The sequence below is a fragment of the Nansenia antarctica genome (assembly GCF_963989245.1).
Source record: "Nansenia antarctica genome assembly, chromosome: 19".
NCBI lineage: Eukaryota > Metazoa > Chordata > Actinopteri > Argentiniformes > Microstomatidae > Nansenia > Nansenia antarctica.
Window position 1 is genome coordinate 7,341,402 of NC_137692.1, and position 21,742 is coordinate 7,363,143.

Here is a 21,742-nt window from a genome sequence, read left to right on the forward strand (position 1 = left end):
ACAGGAGGCTGCAATCCGTAACTGGACCCTCTAAAACAAAAATCAGATTAAAAGACCCGAACTACCCACTGTACATACTTTGTGTTTTGTCCCCCGCCCCCACCTGTGGTGTATGTCCCCACCTGTCCTACCCGCTGTACATACCTTATGTTTTGTTGTATTGTTCTTCCCATGATGGATGTACGTTTATCTTGTAGATAGTAATAGTTATTTGTCTGTATTATCATGTAGATAGTAGTAGTTCTTTTCTTATGTCTGTCTTACATGTAACGATGAATTGAAAATCAAGGACCCCAATTGAAATAAGCCAGTGGCTTTCTTGGGTTTTTATCCTTTTAGTTTGACCTTGTATGTAATATGTACTTTCATGTACCTACTTCTGCAAACATTCTAATAAAGTTTTCAATCAATCAAAAAGTCCCTATAATAAACATGTCCCTACCCCCACAGACTTCTATGAGGTCTAAGAAACCGACCTGGGATCAGGGCTGATGGGGACCGCACTGCTCATCATGTCCCACAATGCACCAGAGACATCCATGTTTACGGTCTGGTTCTCTGTGTTGATGGTGGTCAACTAGCCTGATCTGAAGCCATACAAGTCAACATTTACATGTCTTCTTCAATGATATAAGCCTCTGGTACCCTGAGGAAACCGTCTTGCGCCATGGCGGCCAGCGCCCGAGGTAGGATATCCTAGCACATTACATCCTGTTTATTGTCAGTTAGCCAGCTAGCACCTATGCTATGCTAGGTACATTGATCTGTCAGCTATCTAGCAGAAAGGCCTCAATGTGTTCTTAACGCTAATTCACCTGGCTGTGCGTCGCATATACGATGTCATGATGTGTTATTGGGTCCAGACCTTCACAATGTGCATCTTTACGGTCGGCACTGTCCACTGGACTGGATAACTACAGGCTAGCTGGCTACCGTAGCTAACCGCCATGTCTCTGAACTAGCATGTCTCTGAACTAGCATGTCTCTGAACTAGCATGTCTCTGAACTAGCATGTCTCTGAACTAGCAGGCTAACGCGTCCACGGTGTTTAGTTCTGTGTGTGGCGGTCAGTTAAACCAGATGTCTGGACTCTGCTTCAGATAAACAGCGCACAGGACAGGCACATAGATGGCTAAGTTAATGATAAATTAACCTTTCAACAAGTTGGCGTCACGCAATGTTGAGATCTATTGCCAGCTAGCTAACAAGCTAATACTGAGAGGCATTCGCGGGTAGGTCTAATTGCTGGACTAGAATGCAACGTCCCAGTAGGACATACCGATAGATAAACACTAATGTTGCACGATTATAAATAACTTCTCATTTGTAATTGGTGCTGAAATGTTATTTCCGTTATTTGCGGAAGTTGCATGTCTACAGTTGATACGACGTTATTAAAGCAATGGAACATTTCTTTCTAGGGATTAGCCAGACCCGGCGGGTACTTGGGCGGTATTAACTATCTAGTGGTGCTTTTCCACTACAGGGCCAGCCCGGGTCAGCCCGGTTTATTATCCTTTTTCCACTGCCAAAAGTACCAGTGCCATTTCTGGTATCCGGGCCAAACAAGAACTAAAATAGTTCTTGTTCGCGATGGGTACCAGAAATGGCACGGGTACTTTTTTGCCAGGCTGCATGTGACGTGTGACACTGCACACTGTTGATTGGTCAATGGAAATCGTCATCCCATGTTCATAGATTTCTTCGCTAACCGCCATCTTTAAATACCACATTCGCTCTAAGAAAATGTCACTACTGTTTCTGTAATAGCTTATTAATAAAGATTCGAAAAATTATGCTGACCATCGTATTATCTTAATTTAATGTCATTTCAATGCATCATAGAACTTTTATTTACAACAAGCATAACACAAAAATCGCTATTATGGCGATGTGCTGTGCCTATGGTGTTCCTCAGTCCAGCGGCAGTCAAATGCTGGTAGATTCGTGTCTTGCTCTCTCAGCAGCACCACTTCCTGGTTGACGACTCCCGTTGACAGCGGGGGGAGAGAAAAGTTTTACCAGGGAATTCGCGCCGCGCTGTGTCGACCGTGATAAGAGTGTCGTATCGACACCATTCAAATGGTTTTGGATTCCCTGTCCTCTCCCCTATCCGGACACGTTTGAATTGTTGAAGTGTTGATTAACCCACGGTAAATCACAGTTATTAACCCGCAAAGGGTGCCTCCGGGCACCGTCTTTGCCCGTGAATAACACCGGCTATGAAGGTGGTAAAAAGACAAGACTATGCTGGCTAACTCCACCATCGGTATACGGTAATTTTGAGCCCTGAACCACCGTGGTGCCACCCCGAGAAGTGAACCGGGAGTAAACTCAATGAACCAGGAGTTCAACATGCGTCAAGTGCTTATATTCACTACGAGCAGTGTCGAGTCGACATCGATCAGGCAGTAGCCATCTCATATGCTCATACAGTTCATAAAGCAGACAAGTGAAGGCAGTGGTTTTAAGGGTTCAAAAAACATGACTTTATTATGTGTACCGTATTTTCCGGACTATAAGTCGCACCCGAGTATAAGTCGCAGCAGGCCAAAAATGGGTCACAAAGAGGGAAAAACCACATATAAGTCGCACTGGACTATAAGTCGCATGGTTCAAGGCAGTGTTTCCTCCAGGAATTTTTACCATGGTGGCGGGTAGTGCTGATCACGCGATTTTTTCGCGTGCACGCGCATGAAACGCGCACGCGCGCTCAAAACAACGACGTCATTTCAGCCAAAACTCGAAAATAAAATGTTTTCCTGTAAATTAAAAACAAGGGTAGTCCGTCCGTCCCTCTCTGGAATGGAATGGAATGGACTTTATTTGTCATTGCTACAGTACAGGTACCAGACAACGAAATGGTCCATTAAATAAAATGACACGGTTCAAATGTTCACGCCGGCAGTCCGGCTCTCACACATACTGGCAGCGTCCCGGTCTGACTTAGCTCTCGTTTGTGCACGGCTTTCTTTCTTTCCTTCCTTCCTTCCTTCCTTTATGTGAAGTGGCCGGTCCCGGGCACAGCTGCCTCGCATCCGCTCAACGAGCCCGGCGGTTCGGTGCTGCGCTGATTAGCGGATGCGGGACAGCTGTGTGAGCGGATCGCTCCATCTCTCATCTTGATGAAGATGAATGATCTTTATTGTCATTGTAACAGGTACAACGTAATTTAAATGAGGAATCACAAAACAGTTTTGCAAGCGCGTCGCTTCGCGCTTGTGGGTGTGTCTAGCGCTGTGAAGGTCTGAAAAGCGGCCTAAATCTTTTTTTTTTTTTTTTGGTTGAGAAATCTGCATGGTGGCGGAGGAAATTCCATCGTGGCGGACCGCCACGATGAAATGCATGTAGAGGAAACACTGGTTCAAGGGAACGGGCTTGGCGGAATCAGCGGGGAAAGAAGACCCTGTTGAGCTTGACTCTAGTCTGGCACTGTGAAGAGACATGAGAGGATTTGTAAGCCCAGGAAGGACATAATTCACATTAAAACTTCTTCTGAAAGGTTAGAAATACTTAAATTATCGAGTGTAAAGCCAGGGCTAGCTAGCGCGTTGCTACAAAATGGCGTCGCGGGAGCAAGCAAACAGGATGGAACAGCCTCTGAAAGGTAATAAATGACTTTAATATCGTGTATAACGTTCATAATAGCGTGTATAACGTTCATAATATAGTGCTTAATGTCCACATTGTCGAGTGTAACGACTATTTATCGTGTATAAGGCCATGACAAAGATAGCTTGGTGAAAAACGGAAGTAGTTAGGATGAAGGGCGGCCTACAAACAATGCAACATTGAACAGCCTCTGAAAGGTAATAAATGACTTTAATATCGTGTATAACGTTCATAATATCGTGTATAAGGTCCATAATATCATGTTTAATGTCCACATTGTCGTGTTTAATGTCCACATTGTCGAGTATAATGGCTATTCTATCGCGTATGTGGCGCTAGCGGAAGTAGCAAAATAGCCTCGCGGGGGTAATTTAGCAACATAGAACAGTCTCTGGAAGGAATAAATGACTTTAATATCGTTTATAACGTCCATAACATTGTGTATAAGGTCCATAACATCATGTTTAATGTCCACATTGTCGTGTTTAATGTCCACATTGTCAAGTATAATGGCTATTCTATCGTGTATGAGGCGCTAGCGGAAGTTACTCCTTGGTTCATGTCAGTCAGAGATTACCGTATGTCAGTTCATGTCAGTCAGAGATTATGAATTATTGATATAAGTCGCACCTGACTATAAGTCGCAGGACCAGCCAAAGTATGAAAAAAACCGCGACTTATAGTCCGGAAAATACGGTACATAGCTTCCTCTCTCTTTCCCTCTCTCTCTTTCTCTCCAAAAAATCACGGTTAATAATATACCACATGCTGAGGAAAAGGTATACGATAGCTTCAAGTTCCTCCATGTTGCTATTGTTGTGGCTGTGTTGTGTCTCGTGAAAATATACGTCACCACCATGGCGCGCTGTTATGACGCGTAACTCCGCCTACTATCTCCTACTCCGCCTACTCGCTCCTGGTCTCTTGTGTATAGTGGAAAAAGGCTCATACCCAGAACTGTTCAAAAGCGTGCCGAAGCGAGCCGTGCTGACCCGAGCCGGGCCGGTAGTGGAAAAGTGCCATAGCTTAGCTGTCTAGTTGGGCGGTATTAACTATCTAGCAGCTGTCTAGTTGGGCGGTATTAACTATCTAGCATAGCTGTCTATTAACTATCTAGCATAGCTGTCTATTAACTATCTAGCAGCTGTCTAGTTTGTCGGTATTAACTATCTAGCAGCTGTCTAGTTGGGAGGTATTAACTATCTAGCAGCTGTCTAGTTGGGAGGTATTAACTATCTAGCAGCTGTCTAGTTGGGAGGTATTAACTATCTAGCTTAGCTGTCTAGTTGGGAGGTATTAACTATCTAGCAGCTGTCTAGTTGGGCGGTATTAACTATCTAGCAGCTGTCTAGTTGGGAGGTATTAACTATCTAGCAGCTGTCTAGTTGGGAGGTATTAACTATCTAGCAGCTGTCTAGTTGGGAGGTATTAACTATCTAGCAGCTGTCTAGTTGGGCGGTATTAACTATCTAGCAGCTGTCTAGTTGGGAGGTATTAACTATCTAGCAGCTGTCTAGTTGGGAGGTATTAACTATCTAGCATAGCTGTCTAGTTGCAAGCTTGGCAAACGCTTTACGCAATTGTTGTCAAATGAATGCATGTGTGTGTTCATAGTAGTTTCATTCAGTCCCTCCAGATTATGATTATTTTTCCTTGATTATGCAATGGAATATGTGTGGAGTTTTTGTGATTTTATGCGATGAAAATGCGGGAATTTGCGAATATTGCGAAAAGCTGCAAAAAAATCTGAAAAGTTGCAACATTCGGCTAATACCTAGGAAAAGGAAAACTAGGCTAACCACCGAATGTATTCGGCCGAATAATAGTAAAAACAAATCAGACGGTCAACAATAGGTTTTGGACTGACATGGTACTACTGTCATTAACAAGGACTAACAGGGGCGCTTAGGTGGCGTAGCGGGTTAAGCGCTGACCACAGGGTCCCCGGTTCGATATCCTGCATGTCATCCCTCCTCTCTCTCACCCATCCTTCCTGTCTAAATCTTCACTGTATCTATCAATAAAATGAAAAATATGAGTGGGACTGCCCCACTCAGAAAAAAACAAAAAACTAAAACAAGGACTAACAAACTTTCTCTGTCATAACACCTAATTTTGTGCCAGGAAAAACCCTGAGTAGACGTTTTTTGATGACGCGATCAAACAGTGCAATGCTGTTCTTATTTATTTATTTTCAGTTATTGTGCTTTGTTGGTATAGCCTAATGTCTGCTGGAATGTTCAATAAAAGTAATTAATAAAAGTTTTCACAATTTTGATTGTGTGCATGAATAAAAAGGAAAATGTAGTATGTATTTAATTTATGCAATGGTACAAAAAATACATGAAAAACTGCCGGTACGTATTTGGTATTCGGCCAAATGTTTCCTTAAAATCGGCTTCGGCCAAGAATGTTTAATTTGGTGCAGCCCTAGTGAATAGCAACGGTAACGTTGAAATAACAGTCTTAAAACAATAAAGTACATTGAAAACAAGCACACAGAGCTAAACTATAATACATACGGGCTTGTATGTTTACCCATGTAAGACTAAATCTTCCAAAAATGTATTTTTTAATGGTGATTAAGTAGCGCAAACCTGGCGAAACCCTGTTTTCTCACATTCTATGACCAGTGGGTGGACGTGCTATCATTTATCAATTAGCTCACATCTGGTTCCCCCATTGCCTCATTATAAGTACAGATTAACATAGTGGGCTTCAAGGGCTGGTGTTGTACTTGCTGTAAGTCACTTTGGATAAAGGTGTCTGCTAAACGTCATGAATGGTGTTGAGGAGTTGTCTTAAACTCAACTGTCTTTCTGATTTCAGATGATGACTTTGATGAGTATGACAAGCCAGGCGCTGAGAGGTCACGCAGGAGAAGAGGGGAAGACGATGATTTAGACAGGTATTTTTGCTACTTGGCGTGACATGTTTCTGACCTCACAAGAAAATTCTAATTTCCTGATTTTATTGGTGCTCTGCTGTTCTATTACTTTGGGGTTGAGGCATATAGGTTAATCTACACAACCAGTGGTATGTGGGATAAATACTTGTATTGACATAAGACCACTTAGACTTGTTCAGATTTAGATTTCGTTGTGAACTGTTACTTTTTGACTGCATGAGTATTATACTCTGCAATATAAGTCTTGTTTGACTAACTTTGTCTTTTATATCCTTATAGTGATCTTGAGGGGGATTTGCTCGCGGATGATTGGCTAACAGCCAAGAAGGTAAGACAACATACAATCCAACCTGCTGTGATTAATAGATAATATGATGAAGTAGAGCTCATAATTGTATAGGCTGGGAGGTTTGTGGCAGGTGGTTCCTCCACAGGGGGATGTGTTGATGCGAACCAGGAGGAAGCTCGATGGACAAAAATTGCCTTAACCTGCCCAGGTTGCCTTCACCACATGGGAATAAAGCATCCGTTTGGGGTTGCCCCCGCCACCACCCCCCTCAAACACACACACACACAGATAGGTTATTAGCTTACATAAGTATTTAATTAGTAACATTAAAACAATTATTACCTTAATTAATACCAATTAATTCATTAATTGTTCTTTGCGATTAATTATAAGATGCACCACTAGGCACGTACCAGGTAGTTAAGATTTTGTCAGAGACACATATGCAAGTCTCAAGTCTTAACCTTCAAGTCTCAAGCAAGTCCCAAGTTAAGCCCAATTTATACTTCTGCGTCGAATTTACGCGCGGCTACGCCGTAGGCTACGCCATAGGCTACGCCATAGGCTACGCAAGGGCTCTCCCAATTTATAGTTCTACGTTGGTCGCGGCGCGGCATAATAGCTATCAAAAAAACTTATTTTTGTTATGCTTGTTGTAAAGAAAATGTCTATAATGCATTGAAATGACAGTAAACTAAGATAATCATTTTTCAAATCTTTATTAATAAGTAATTACAGAAGAAGTAAATGACATTTCTGTCATGACTTCCGCATTTACGAGAGAGTCGGAATGTGACGCTACCAAGCGGACCAATCACAGTTCTTATAGATAACTTAAATATTAAATATATCTATCATAAATATAATTTAAACCCAACGAACAGCCATGGGGCTCCCTGTAACGAATAATTTATTTCTAAATAAACAGGATTGTACATCTCATAAATGTGAATCGCGCTCCTTATAGGAAGGCTGTGCCTGACGCTTCCATAGGGCGCTCCGTTGGAACGGTGTACTCAAAGCAGCATAATAGCGTTTTGTTTTTTTATGCTTGTTGTAAATAAAAGTTCTATGATGCATTGAAATGACATTAAACTAAGATAATACGATGGTTATCATAATTTTTAAAATCTTTATTAATAAGTAATTACAGAAAAAGTAAATGACATTTCTGTCATGGCTTCCGCATTTTGGCCTACGAGAGAGTCAGAGTCATGTCGGAATCATGTGCTACCAAGCGGACCAATCACAGTGCTTACGGTTGCGTAGGCACTGCCGCGTAGTTACATTTTTGGAGAGTGCGCGTCAACCTACGCCGTCGATTTTACGCAGAAGTATAAATTGGGCTTTAGTGTGGTGAGAATCACAGCAAGCCAAGGCATATGAAATTCTGATGATCTACGGCAGTTTCCACATTTAAATCAGTTAATAGTAGACATCTATAACAAGCCACCTAAATGAACAACATGAGTAGTGTATGGACTAAAAACAGGTATATATTATATAAACTTAGTTTATTATTCAAGTATAATGTTTTTAGTAAGTATGCCACTAAATACTGACATACTAAACATTAGGCTACATCAGACCGAGGGAGATTGATGGTCAATTCGTGTTTCTTGCATTTTCGAATAATCGAATAACAGTATTCTCCTTCTCACCAAGATGCTTGCCAATGGTCTTGTAGCCATTCCAGTCTTGTGCAGGTCTAGAATCTTGTCCCTGATGTCCTTAGACAACTCTTTGGTCTTGCCCATGGTGGAGAAGTTGGAATCTGATTGATTGATTTCTGTGGACAGGTGTTTTTTATACAGGTAACGAGTTGAGATTAGGAGTACTTTCTTAAAGTGAGAGGACTAATCTGTGTGCCTCATGGTCACATAAACGGTCTGTGGGAGCCAGAATTCTTGCTGATTGGTAGGGGGTGAAATACTTATTTTACTCAATAAAACACAAATATTTGTTCTACATTCATATAATGTGATTTTCTGGGATTTGTTTTTATATTCTGTCTCTCACTGTTAAAATGAACCTACCATTAAAATGTATTTCTTTTGACTGTTGATTTCTTTGTAAGAAATGTTCATGAACTGACTTTTTGGGGACATTCTATTCATCTTATATTGCCCTGTCCATATCCATACTAGCTAGCGACAACCTGGTAGCGATCTTGCTGCTTAGAAACATACGGTGCATAGCCACTTACAATGCACTGCATTTCCAAAAAACAATATTTGATAGTACTTTGTCACTCAATTGTGAGCGATGAATGAATGAATGAATGGTCTTTATTGTCATTGCTATAGTACAGGTACCAAACAACGAAATTTGGGAGGGGTGGCTCCCCTGGTGCTAGGAAAGAAAAAAAACAAGAAAAAAAACAAGGGAAAGGAGCTGGTTTACATAAATAAAGGCTATGTACACTATCCACTATACTATACTGTACAGATAAGACGACTAGGGTTGTCATATTGCACATAGTGTTATTGCACATTCATTTAAAGTGTCGCAGTTTGCAGGCTTGAAATGTACACATTTGTGCCTCAGCACTACACCTGATTTTTTTCAATCCAGCAGTTGCCATCAATCCGTCCAGACTGTCCAGGGCCCAGAACCTAGGTCTTTGCTGTGTTCAGGGCCTGGATGGCCCTGGGGTAGAAGCTGAGCTTCAGTCTGTTTGTCCTTGCGGCCATGGTCCTGTACCGCCTTTTCGAGGGCAGCCGGGCAAAGTGTTCGTACCCAGGGTGGGTTGGGTCTCTGGAGATCTTGGAGGCCTTCCTGAGGCAGCGTGTGTTGTACAGCTCTTCCAGAGAGGGGAGGGGGGCGCCGGTGATCTTCTGGGCTGTTCTCACGACTCTCTGTAGCGCATTTCTCTCCGCGGTTGTGCAGCTGGAGAACCAGTTGCAGATGCCGTAGGTGAGGATGCTCTCCACTGCGCCGCGGTAGAAGGTAGAAGGTAAAAGTATCTCCTGCTTGTTGTGTTCCTTCCTGAGGACTCTCAGGAAGTAGAGCCGCTGTTGTGCCTTCTTGATGGTGGCTGCTGTGTTGTTCTTCGCATTATCACTCCCCCCCCCCCCCCCCCATGTCTGAACACACGTTCAACAGGTGCACTTGATGCAGGGACTGCCATAACTTTTACTGCCTCCTTGAACAAAGAGAGGAGGGTGTGCCTGTTAGTGGCTCAAACATAACATAGCTTAAACTTAACGTTAGCTTTCTAGACAGCCAATACGTTTGGTAAAAAGATACATTCAGGTACCTTTCTTAGTGGTTTTTGTAGTGATGGAGAAGTTGGATGTTGTGGTGGTCGTGTCACTGATTTGAGCTGCTTTTTGAGTGCATACCGCTGTTCTCTTCTTACTACCGTCATCGACAAAATAATCCTTGAATCCAAATTTTATTATTTTTGGTCCCCTCCATGATACTTGCCTCGTCCATTGGCCTCTACTGGTTTGCCATGTCCAGTAGGTTGCCAGGTAGTAACAGGTTACACGCATTGCACTAGAAATCACCCAATCATGTTTCAAAAACATAAGTTCACAATATCTAGAAAAATGCAAATATGTAATAATAATAAAACAAGTCAAGTCCTTTCAAGTGATCTAAGTCAAGTCTCAAGTCATGAATACCAAGTCAAAGTCAAGTCGAGTCTTTTATCAATGTTAGTCAAGCAAGTCTCAAGTCCTCAAATTTGCGACTCGAGATTGACTCGAGTCAAGTCATGAATCCGTCTCTGGATTTTGTTGAATTCTTTGAAGTCAATAGTGCAAAGTACCCATACTCTATGAAAGTTCATTATGTCACAAATAGGGATGCTCCGATTTATCGGCCACCGATTTAAATCGGCCGATTTCACTCCAAATGACTCGATCGGTGATCGGCAAAAATGGCTGATCGCAAAAACCGATTTTTTATTATTTAAAAAAAAAAAATTCTCTTCTTCTTTTTTTTCCCCCTGGGGAAGACAGATAACTGAACAGAAAACATAGGAGGACGTAACAGTATGTAAACCATGAAGGCCACGTTTATGATGTCTTTTATACAGCCATATCGACTGACTTGGGCTTCAGGCCCTAACTGGGTGATAGGCCAGACTTTTACTATGCCATAAAAATGGGTCTGCGTTTGCTTGGTGCCTAATGGATCAAAACTTTTGTCTAAAAAGCAAAAAATATGTAGGCTATCCAGTCAGTAGGCCTACAGTTATGTATTTTTTTAAAAATCGGTATCGGTATCGGTTGATCTTGAGGAAAAAAATCGGTGATCGGTATCGGCCCCAAAAATCCAGATCGGAGCATCCCTAGTCACAAACTGCGTAATGTAAATATAACCGGACATACTCTACATTTTTTGAGGCAGTCGCCAGTTATAATTGCATAACTCTGACGCATGCCTGTCTCCAAAAATTACAGGTCCCCATTTTAGTTTTCATTTTACAATTTGTGATTAGTACCTAATAGATTGTAGGAAATGTTAACTTAGAATATTGTACTGTATTTGAAGTCTCCTTAAATAATATTTGGAGACTGTCCAACCAAAATAAGATACTGTCCAACCACAGAGACACATCAATACTCAAAATCGCATTTTGTTTCCGTCCTGTGGCAGTTGACCTATGTGATGGATGTGTGCTGCCAAAGCATTAACCATTAGCCTTCCTGGCTAAAGATGGATAAGATGAGTTTTAGGTGGAAAGTTTCACTTCACAAAAAGTTGCCTGACGGATCTTTGGAGAAAACAAAAGTAATTTGCACAGTTTGCAAAGCCGATTACCAAGTAATTAGTCTTTGAAATATCACCTCAAAGCAAAACACCTTTCTCAAAATATATCTACAGGGCTTTGCCAATCTACATTACAGGAGTGTGGTACTCGTGAGCAAATAACGAAACCTGTAAGTGAGTAGGTAACTAATGCTTTGGCTAACTGGATAGCTAAAAACGTTACCACGTTAGCTGAGTTTGAAGTGATGCAAGTACCAATTATAGCGCCATCTTTCAGTGCAACTGCAAAGACTAATTTCATCCACAGCGATTCTAACCATCGCTTGACGGTCTCCTGGAAAAGGTCATTTCCCTTTGGCAATCACTGCTCTTAACTGTAGTGGTATCCTGTCCAATGGCATGTGAAAATTGTTGAGCCAGATGCTTAGGTCTACTGTGCTAGTTGAGCTGGTGGTTGAAGCAGGTGAGCTGTAGACAGACAATGATCGTGGCTGAGGACTTCTTGTTGAGCCCAAAGCTGATGTCAACAGCCTCTGGGGAGCTTGTGATTGAGGCACTCCTTGCTGGTTCTGGAAGTAAAATCTTTAATTAGCCTAGCTGCTTATGTTCATTCAAATGGCATTCATAATTATATTGTAATAAAATTAGGGCTGTCAATGTTAACACGTTAACCCAAAAAATGTGGTTAAAAAAATATTTATGCTAATTAATCGCATTACCTAGATATATACATATTAGAACTACAGACATTAGACACACAATAACTTAAAGAAGTCCAACAATCCTAAAATGTCGTCACAAGACCTTGTTAGTGTTAGCATAGTTGATGTCAAAGTACACGCCTCTACCATCAGAAAGAGACTGCTGACGTTTGATTTTCATGGGAGGAGTGCAAGGAGGAAACCCTTGCTGTAAAAAAAAAACATCAGGCAAGACTTAAGTTTGCCAGAGAACACCAGGACTTCTGGAACAATGTGCTTTGGACAGATGAATCCAAAGTTGAATTATTTGGGCACAGTAACAGAAGACATGTTTGGAGTAAACAAAAGACAGCATTTGAGCACAAGAACCTCATACCAACTGTGAATTATGGGAGTAGAAATGTCATGGTTTGGGGCTGCTTTGCTGCAGCAGGGCCTGGCCAGCTCACCATCTATGAATTCTTTATTGTATGCATCAGAGAGTGCTTGAGGAAAATGTGAGACCATCTGTCCAAAAATTTAAGCTGAAGCGGATGTGGACCATGCAACATGACAATGACCCAAAACATCCCAGTAAATCCACCAAGGAATGGCTCAAAAGAAAGAAATGGAGAGTTCTGTAATGGCCAAGTCAAAGCCCGGATCTTAATCCTATTGAGATGCTGTGGGGGTGATTTTGAAACGGGCTGTGCATGCAAGGCACCCCTCAAACATCACACAGGTGAAAGAATTCTTCATGGAGGAGTGGGAAAATATTTCTCCCAGTCAATGTCAGAGACTGGTAGACAGTTATTGAAAATCTAGGCAATTAATGTAATTGATGGTTATTTCAGCCAAAGGGGGCAATACCAGCTATTAGGGCAGTTTGGGTGTCCTAACCTTTTCCTCAGTAGGAATTGGCATCTTTGTTAATTATTTTGTTAAATCAATGATGAAGTTAAATATTCATTGTTCTTGGTTCAATTACATCACCTTTATCTACACCACCTATCAAATATTGATATGTCCATATTTCTTATCAAAGTTTTTCAAATGACTGTACGTAGTATACCTACTATAGTATAATAGTACCTATACACCTTTTAAGTTTAAACAGATAGTGGAAGTGTTGAGTTAAAACATTTATTGCCATATTTACAGATATAGACATTGAAACTATAGTGTTTGTTGCTGGTATGTAGGGCTGCACGATTAATCGATTTTAAATCGAAATTGCGATTTGAAATGATGCCATTAGCAAATCGCAAAGCCTGCGATTTGGGATACGTTATACAGCTCGTCGGATTCAATGTTTTTTCTTGTGTCATCCACACCAGTGTTTCCCCTACAACTTAATTGGGGGGGCAGCCGGTAACGTTAGTCCGCCAGTAGTCTCGCATAGCCAGACCTATCTCCACACATCGCTTCGCGCTGTGCCAGCACTGGAGAATATTAATTTTGTTGTGCGAGTGTGCGTGCGACACAAGAGTTTTTGAAGGGTGAGATGAGTGTTCTGACAGAGAAAGTTGGTTTAAATTGGTCGTTATTATTGTGACTATAAAGTGTGTGATTATAGTTCCATGGTGTGAACAGTGTCAAAGAACTAGCAAGCTAGCTAGCTCAGAGGTGATTAGATGAGCTAGTCTGCTTGCACACTTGCCAGCTAAAGAGCTAACCGGATGCACTTTATTATTTTACTTGAAGTATATATACAATAGTTATTATTCTGCTAGAATTGGGATTTATGGTAATACCATAATTATATATTTACAGTACATGGACAGTGGATAGAAGCATTGGAACAAACCCTCACTCATTGGAAATGTCTGTTTTTTAAAGATGGAAATTTTTCAGGTGAGCGAGTAAGGTCAAAATGACATTATTTGACTGCATTGCCCACAGCAACCCAATATACAATTAGAATGATGTTATAAATTGATATGCATCAATTAAAATATTAAATTATAAATACTACAAATATGTTTGTTATGATTGCTTTTTGGTTAACAGCAAAAGAGGGAGAGAGTGCAGGATGGTGTTGGCACACCAGAGAGAGAGCAAGAACCAGGTGAGAAAGTGGACAGGTAGTCAAGGGTCCAAGTCCATGCCACCCCCCCCAAGGCAGCAAACATAGGGGAAACACAGAAGTGGCCCAAGGTAACTACGCATACGCCCAATGGAAGTTTCATGTACGTTTAGTTCTTTCACTCGTAGCTCGGGCTGTGGGGGTGCTAGAGACGGGAGCCAATTTGTGATCCTAAGTCTCCTGAACACGTACAAACAAACTGCACGTTGATAAGACTTTCCTAGCCGGACATATGGCCGCATTTTACAATAAACTTCCGTTGGGTCGCTTTAAACAAATTATATCACAAATTGAATCGCAATCGCAATATCTGTCAGAAAAATCGCAATTAGATATTTTCCCCAAATCGTGCGGCCCTACTGGTATGATGTCAATATGACTATCAACAGATAATTTTTATATCAGGCCATAATTAGGTGACTGGTACCTTACAGGCCCGTGGCCCTATGGTACTTCATAATATCATTGCTTAGTATATCATGAGTTCAACTTGGCCCATATTAGGTGAGTGGTCTACCCCCCTGTCTGTAGGTCTACCCCCTATCTGTCAATCTACAACCTGTCTGTAGGTCTACCCTGTGTCTGTCAATCTCACCCCATTTATGGTTATGGGGGCATATCTGTAGGAAGACGCCCCATTGTCGCTTGCGGTTATATTTCTTGTTGAACCCGTTGACAGTGGACTAGACCTCTTTTTTTAGGGCAAATTAATCATATTATTTATAATATCACATATAACCAAGTTCTACTGACGTGTGGCAAACGCAGATAATTCTGTAGAGGTGTCAAGACAGAATGATTTGTATACTAGGTTGTAATTATGATGACAGTCGTTGGTTACATTCATGAACACGCTAATTACTCTCTCTTCTGGGTCCTTTCTGTCTCAATGAGTACACCTAACAGACATCCTATCTGCGATCAAATCGACACACCCTTTTTTTCCTTATAGTGTGGTTGATAGCATGGTTGATATGGTTCATCACATAAAGCACCTCTCAAAACTCGTCCATCCCCCAAAACAATGCCAGTGTCCTCTAGTTCCTTAAGATCTCGTACCAATGGGTTCAGAACTACTTCCTGTTCAAAATACTTAATCTTGCCCTCTGCACGGAAGTACGAGCTGCATATGCTCAATATTTGATCTGTTAAGGCAAAATATCACCAAGAGTAAGAGAGACTGCGAGGAATTTTTATGTTTTTTTCTGCCTGATTCCTTAGGATTTACCACCTCAAATGCATCTTGATACAGTATTAAGGCTAAAGAGGATGCTTTTTAAGTAACTATTTTGTCTGCAATACTCCATTCCAATAATCATGAAACATCTCCTTATCAGAAAGGCGAGAGTCTGCTTTCTTATACTGTGTTTTTACTGCTTCTGACTCAAAAAGGTGTTTTCTAAGTATGTAAGTTCATAACATGTGTTGTATTTGTTTGTCGGAAGTTGTAGACTGGCCCACTAGCACAATCTAAGTGTCTGTCCCAGCCTTGCATCCTCCCTCCACCCTTGCATCCTCCCTCCACCCTTGCTCAATCAGGCCATCACCATGGCGATTGGTAGGAGGAAAGGGCAATCAACTGGGAGAGAACCCAAGAAACAAACAAAACACTACGGACATAACACCACTCTATTGTTTTTGTTTGAAGAATCCTTCAGATGATGCCTCAGATGAAGAGCTGAACGACGACCTTCTGCAAAGTGATGATGAAGATCAAAACATGAGGTCAGTTGAAATATGCATATTGCATTTCCAATTGTAGCACTTAATTTAGAATTGTTCATCCGTCTTTCAGCAGAAGTCTAATTAGTTTTTGCCTTTGACTTTCAGCGGCCAGCATGTCAGCCTCAATGCAACACAAGATATGGGCCCATCCTTCGGCCAGCAGGCCCCCTTGGATGCAGGTTACACAGAAGACATTGTGAACCTTGAACCCGAGGGCTATGATGAAGGGGATGTAGAGGAGGGGGGCTATCAGCAGGAGGGGGAAGAGTATGTGGACGAGTACAGCCAGGCCAACGACATGGTCAATCCGGATGGACAAATGGAATACTCAGGGGAACAGGCTGAGGAGGCTTACCCAGATGAAGTGTTAGACATCCAAATCAATGAGCCTTTAGATGATGAATTTCAAGTGAGTCCATGCTCCCTCCCTCTCCTCTTTCTGTCTTATTCTATTGTATCTTAAAGATAATGTTGATTTTCCTGTCTTAGTTTCGGGGGCACATTTCAAATCTATTCAGTGGATGCTGAAGGGGGATGCATGTTGGGGAGGGATTAGATTCATTATCACTCTCCGACAGTTTATTTCTCCTTTTGCTGACAGAGTTCATGTTGACAGCTTGTTTGGCATTAGGTAATGCTCTTCTGTCGCCTCTGAAACCCAGTGCCATTGTGACCTTGAGCCCTATATCTTTGTTGGCATAAAAGGCTGCTTTGTGTGAGGAAGATGTGCTGCCAATCGACGGAGGTTAATGTGAGGGGCTTTTATATTGGCTTTAGACTGCATCTGATAAAGTCTCACATAGGTGAAAAGATTATTGACCTTCCTAAGGACACCCTTTAAAATGATTGATGCGATTTTCCCCTTTTATTTATTTCCCTTCCTCTAGCCAGGAGCGAGAGGATCAGATAAGGCCAGATCCCTGCACATTGAGCAATGTCTGCTATGGTCCATTTGCTAAGGTGCAATGGCATTTGGCATCTAATTCCATGTATTAGTCTACTCTTCTTTTCACAATAACGATAAACCACTGACCTTCTTACTAGTGTTCACAGCACTGCGCAGTACTTATTTTGAAAAACACATTGAGTGTTTGTGCACATTTGTATTCTTGTGTGTGTATAATAATAACTAGGCCTATCTTTACAAGGTCATTTAACTGCTTGGGCTTAACATTTTTGTTTGCAGTGGTATTCAGAGGTAATATGTGGAACAGTTTAAAGGATTAAGCCATTCTGTCCCCTTGGGGCAGTCTGTCCATCTATCCCAGTGCTGACAAGGGTGTTTGTCTTCAATAATATGTGTTTTGGGTTGGCAGGTAAATGATGCAGAACATCAAACACTGTCCTCTAACCTACAGATTGACCTTATTTTGATCGTTTCGGAGCTCCTGTTTTGAAGTAGTGTTAGGAATGTCTAATGTCATCATTAGGCTTTGAGAAATACATTTTAGGCTCTTGGATACAAAGTGAAACCCTGGAATATACATGTTGAGTTTGGGAAGTGACCAGATTGTGTGTTATAGATGTTAGATAAAATGTGTTTATGAAGTGGTAGAACTTGTCTTGTCATCTCCCAGTGAGTGTGTGCGTGTGTGATGCTCCTGGCATTATGTCATGCACTTACAGATGGGGTCATAAAGCAGCCGTTTGTGCAGGAGTCAGTAGATGATATTTTCACCATCACTGAGCTGGAGAGTGTGTTTTTATCTCCTCTGCATTTCTGTATATCATGTCAAACATTTACATCTCATTGAATTTCAAATGCAGTCAGGAATAGTAATGAAGCCTTGCTCCCACTGTTATGGTAATTCAAGGGAGGCTCCATTCTATCCCCCCCCCCCCCACTCATAACATTTCAATGTTTTCCTTTATGCTCTGTTACAATTTTCATTAACACCCCGGAATTATTTTCTGTCTCTAGCTTACTAATATTTATTTTCAAACATTGTTGCGAGGAAACCCATATTGGCTGCCACAGGCCAAAGTCATAGTTTGCTAAATATCTAGACAGCAGAATTTGTCCCTTGTAAAAGGATGGCAAAAGGTTATTGTTCGGTCTACTGACGCCGACCGAAAGGCTGGACTGAAGGACACGGATACCATTCAATTCGTTTTTCGTATTTTTAGTGAAAATTGAACAGATTGTAAAACCTGCGAATGCAGACAACAAAACATACATGAATACACAGCTCTGACACATTCAATGACTAACACAAAGCATATAAATGTTACACAAAGCACGCATCATACACACTAACCGTGGCATCCCTCGAGTCCTGGCATCACACAATGAACCCATACGCACGGTATCCCACTATTAAGCACCTAATCACAGCCCCCAATATCCCTACGCATAACTGATCACTATAATCAAACAATTCCCACGCAGTTATGAGGCATAACTCAAAATAATGTTACTAATAATTAATAATAACAACATTTCACATTTGTCCCATTTTATAGGCTGAAATATGCACACTGAAACACCCCATCCTAACTGGACAGTACACCTCCCACCTAGCCGATCTAGCTACTAGTCTAGGGAGGCTACCAATGTCCCTTGTCCCTCAATGGGGAGGAGAACAACCATCCTCCTGACATCCCGGTTGGTACTCTGCCCTTACACATCAAGAGTCCAGATTCTTCCTCTTTGTACACCACCAGTCGGTTTATTTTAGTTGTCGGGAGAGACATGTCCTTCTGAGCAGCCAGGAAGAGATCCTGTAGGGCACCCTCACGTTCTTTAGGAGAGAGTACAGTTTCTCCAGATTGCTTGTCAAGGCGCTCAACTTGCTTTCCTGCTCGACTGGTGCCGCAACTCCTCTTCTCTAACCACTTTCGGGCAGCACGCCACACCCAGGCAACAGCTTGACACAACCTTGACAGGCTACTGAACCTCTCTGGATTCACAAAGTCTGTGATGGATGCGCAGCAAGGTCGTTTCCTAGACTTGTCTTCTGCAAGCTGGCTCTCTTTCTGAATCCCCGAATCCCGCACAGGCTATTATATTTCATCTAAGCCGTAGCAGACCAACTGGTGGGCTCTTTCACCTTCCGGGGTCCTCCTGAACCTCACCTTCAGGAGGTACCTTTTGGTGTTGGCTTTCACAGTCATCCCATCCTGCACCACTAGCGTGATTTTCTCGTTCTTCAGGCCAAGCCTACTTGCAGCCGCGTGGGTAATGTAATTTGTATCTGATGCGAGGTCTATCAGAGCACCAATTTGTTGCCCGTCGTTGGCAGTGACCTCCAGGAGCATCATTATTACCGGACACTCGTTTACTCCATTTTCTTCCAGGAGCTTCCCGGCTTTTGCTTCAGTGCAGCTCGTAACTGCTGTCTTATTCGTGAAGGCTCTCCTGACTTTTTTCTCAATCTCTGGAGCGAGTTGGGACAAGACCTCTTCCTGTTCAACGGTCAAACTCCGTGCACGTTCACCGCCGCTACTTGGAGTTTCTCTCTTTTCCCCACCATCCTTCTTACTGTCTCCACTGGGGCAGAGAAGGTAATGGTGGTCTGACGACTCTCCTTCTTTGCAGCCTTTCTTGGTGCAGAGGAATTTAAGGTTACACTCTCCGTCAGCGCCATGTGATGAAAGGCACAGTCGGCAGGATCTAGACTTCTTCACCGCGGCCTTTCTTGCTGCCAAGTCGAGGCCTCTGAACTTTTTACAGGTGAACAGCCTACTTCTGTGTTTATCTTCGCACAGAACACAATTGTCATCAGCGCTGCCTCTCTCAGTGGCTCTAGTGAAAGCAAACTTCTTCCCAGTATTCTTCTCTGGGATCTCTGTGATCTCCATCTGCTCCAACTGTTCGAGGATGCTTTCCTGCTTTTGTAGGAAGTCCAGGAAGGTGTCAAAGTATCTCTCCGGCTGGAAACCATTTCGGGGGTCTTTTTGGAAAGTAAGCCACTCCTTTTTCAAAGTGAGTGGCAGTTTGTTCTCAATGGCTCCAGTCACCAGATGGTTTTTGATGGCTACTTCATTGTTAAGATCTTTAAGGTCTGCTAGAGCTTTCTCTGTGATTCGGATCAGATCACCTTCCTGAATTGGTGCTCTTTGGCTGGAGAAATCTTCTGCAGCTCTGCTACGATCAGGTTGGTGATTGCATTCATGTTTCCGAAACGATTCTCTAGCACCCTGAAGACATCTTTGGCAGCATTGTGGCTCGCGAGCCTAAGATCCTTCACTATGGTCTCTTCTATACTTTCCAGAAGTTGAAACTTCTTAACTTCCGGAGACCCGGAGGGATCGCCTTGTTCCTGTAGGCTTTCCCAATCCTTCCTCCAGCGGTAGTATTCCCGAATGCTACCTCTAAACGTCGGGAGACTTGTAGGCTTCAGCCTCACTTTTGGAATGCCTCTCGTAGCTGCATTTCCACCCCGTGCGCCTGCTCCCTCAGTAGTTTGAGTCTCCTCCAACGCTTTTCGCTGGGCTTTAACCAGCTCTGCCCGTGCTTCAGTCTCCGCCTGTTGAGCCAGGATAAGCTGGGCGCGTCTGGCGCGTTCTTCCTCTTCAGCCCTCTGGCGCTCTCCTTCAGCTGTTGTGCGGCGGGCGCGGTCTTCTTCCTCAGTTGCCTTTCGAGCTTTTCCTATCTCGGCGTCTCTATCTCGCCTGAGCTTGTTCTTTGAGGACATCAAATGATGCAGCCGTCCCTCCACGTCTTCTATAGCAGCGACAGGGGCCCAGTCTCTCCAGACAGAGAGCTCTTTCTCTGCTCCTGTAGTGAGCTCCTCTAAATGGTGCACTTGTCTCTCATGGCAGTCATGGTCTAGCTGGCCCAATGGGACCTCTTCTGTCTCTTCTTTAGCTCGTTCAGCCTCCCTGATCGCGAACAACACTCTTCTTTCACCGTATCTTGACCACAGATGGAGTTTTACGAGATCGCCAACCTCCGACAATTTAGTCATGCAGTCTTTGCTCACCTTCTCGATGTCTCTCGTCTGTTGTTCCGATAGTTTGGTGGGGTCCTCTTCCGCTTCTGCAAGCAGACCCTCTTCATAGCTACTATTGGCTTCCAGGAGCTTCTCAGCTTCATTAGAGAAAGCCTGTCACTGGACCTTTAATTCGCTCTCGACCATGGAGGGTGTAACGCGGCGCATGAAGGCAGATTTTTTGCTAAAGTTGGATTTAGCTGAATTTCTCTCTTTTTTCAGTTGAGCTACGGACTGGTCCTCTTCAGCCATTTTCCTATCTCTTTTCACAGGCTATCAATGTTTAAATTTGTATTAAACCTCTGCTGTTATTTTCTTTAACAGATTAAAGTCCCTTCAAACTGCTCACTTAGTATTTTTACTTTCGTTTTATTCAACTGTGACGTTTTACAGTCAAAACTGACATTTATTTACTGCCAGAATAAATGGGACTCTTATTCTGAAACTCCGGATCTTCTCTCGTGAGCCGCTCGTGCTCGTCAGTGACGCACTAGGCTCCTCCTCCTCTCACAGTTAGGATATAACACTCCGGTTAGCCACTTTAGCCCACACAGTCAGTCCCACGTTGATCACTCTGGCTAGCAAGGCATGTCTCTCTACAAGGCATGTCTCTACATCCAGCTAGCAAGGCAAGTCTCTAAACATCCAGCTTGAATTAGTTCGCTGGTCAGTGCTGTTGCTTACCCGACCGCTTTCCTGGTCTCGCTGTCCCGCGCTGTCTCTCGCTGTCCCGCGCTGTCTCGCGCTGCCGACACTGTCACATGTCCAGTAGCTCTGCACAGACGC

The 21,742-nt window shown here is 42.7% G+C and overlaps 1 protein-coding gene across 1 annotated transcript in view; it reads left to right on the forward strand.

Annotated features, from left to right (window-relative positions):
- Window positions 1-570: 570 nt before the first annotated feature.
- Window positions 571-21,742, forward strand: part of rbm33a (RNA binding motif protein 33a) — a 38,040-nt gene continuing 16,868 nt past the window's right edge. Inside the window, exons 1-5 of the mRNA XM_080548913.1 lie at window positions 571-686; window positions 6,442-6,520; window positions 6,800-6,848; window positions 15,946-16,022; window positions 16,128-16,431. Coding sequence (XP_080405039.1) covers window positions 668-686; window positions 6,442-6,520; window positions 6,800-6,848; window positions 15,946-16,022; window positions 16,128-16,431 — 528 coding nt within the window. The 5' untranslated portion in view covers window positions 571-667. The remainder of the gene's footprint in view (window positions 687-6,441; window positions 6,521-6,799; window positions 6,849-15,945; window positions 16,023-16,127; window positions 16,432-21,742) is intronic.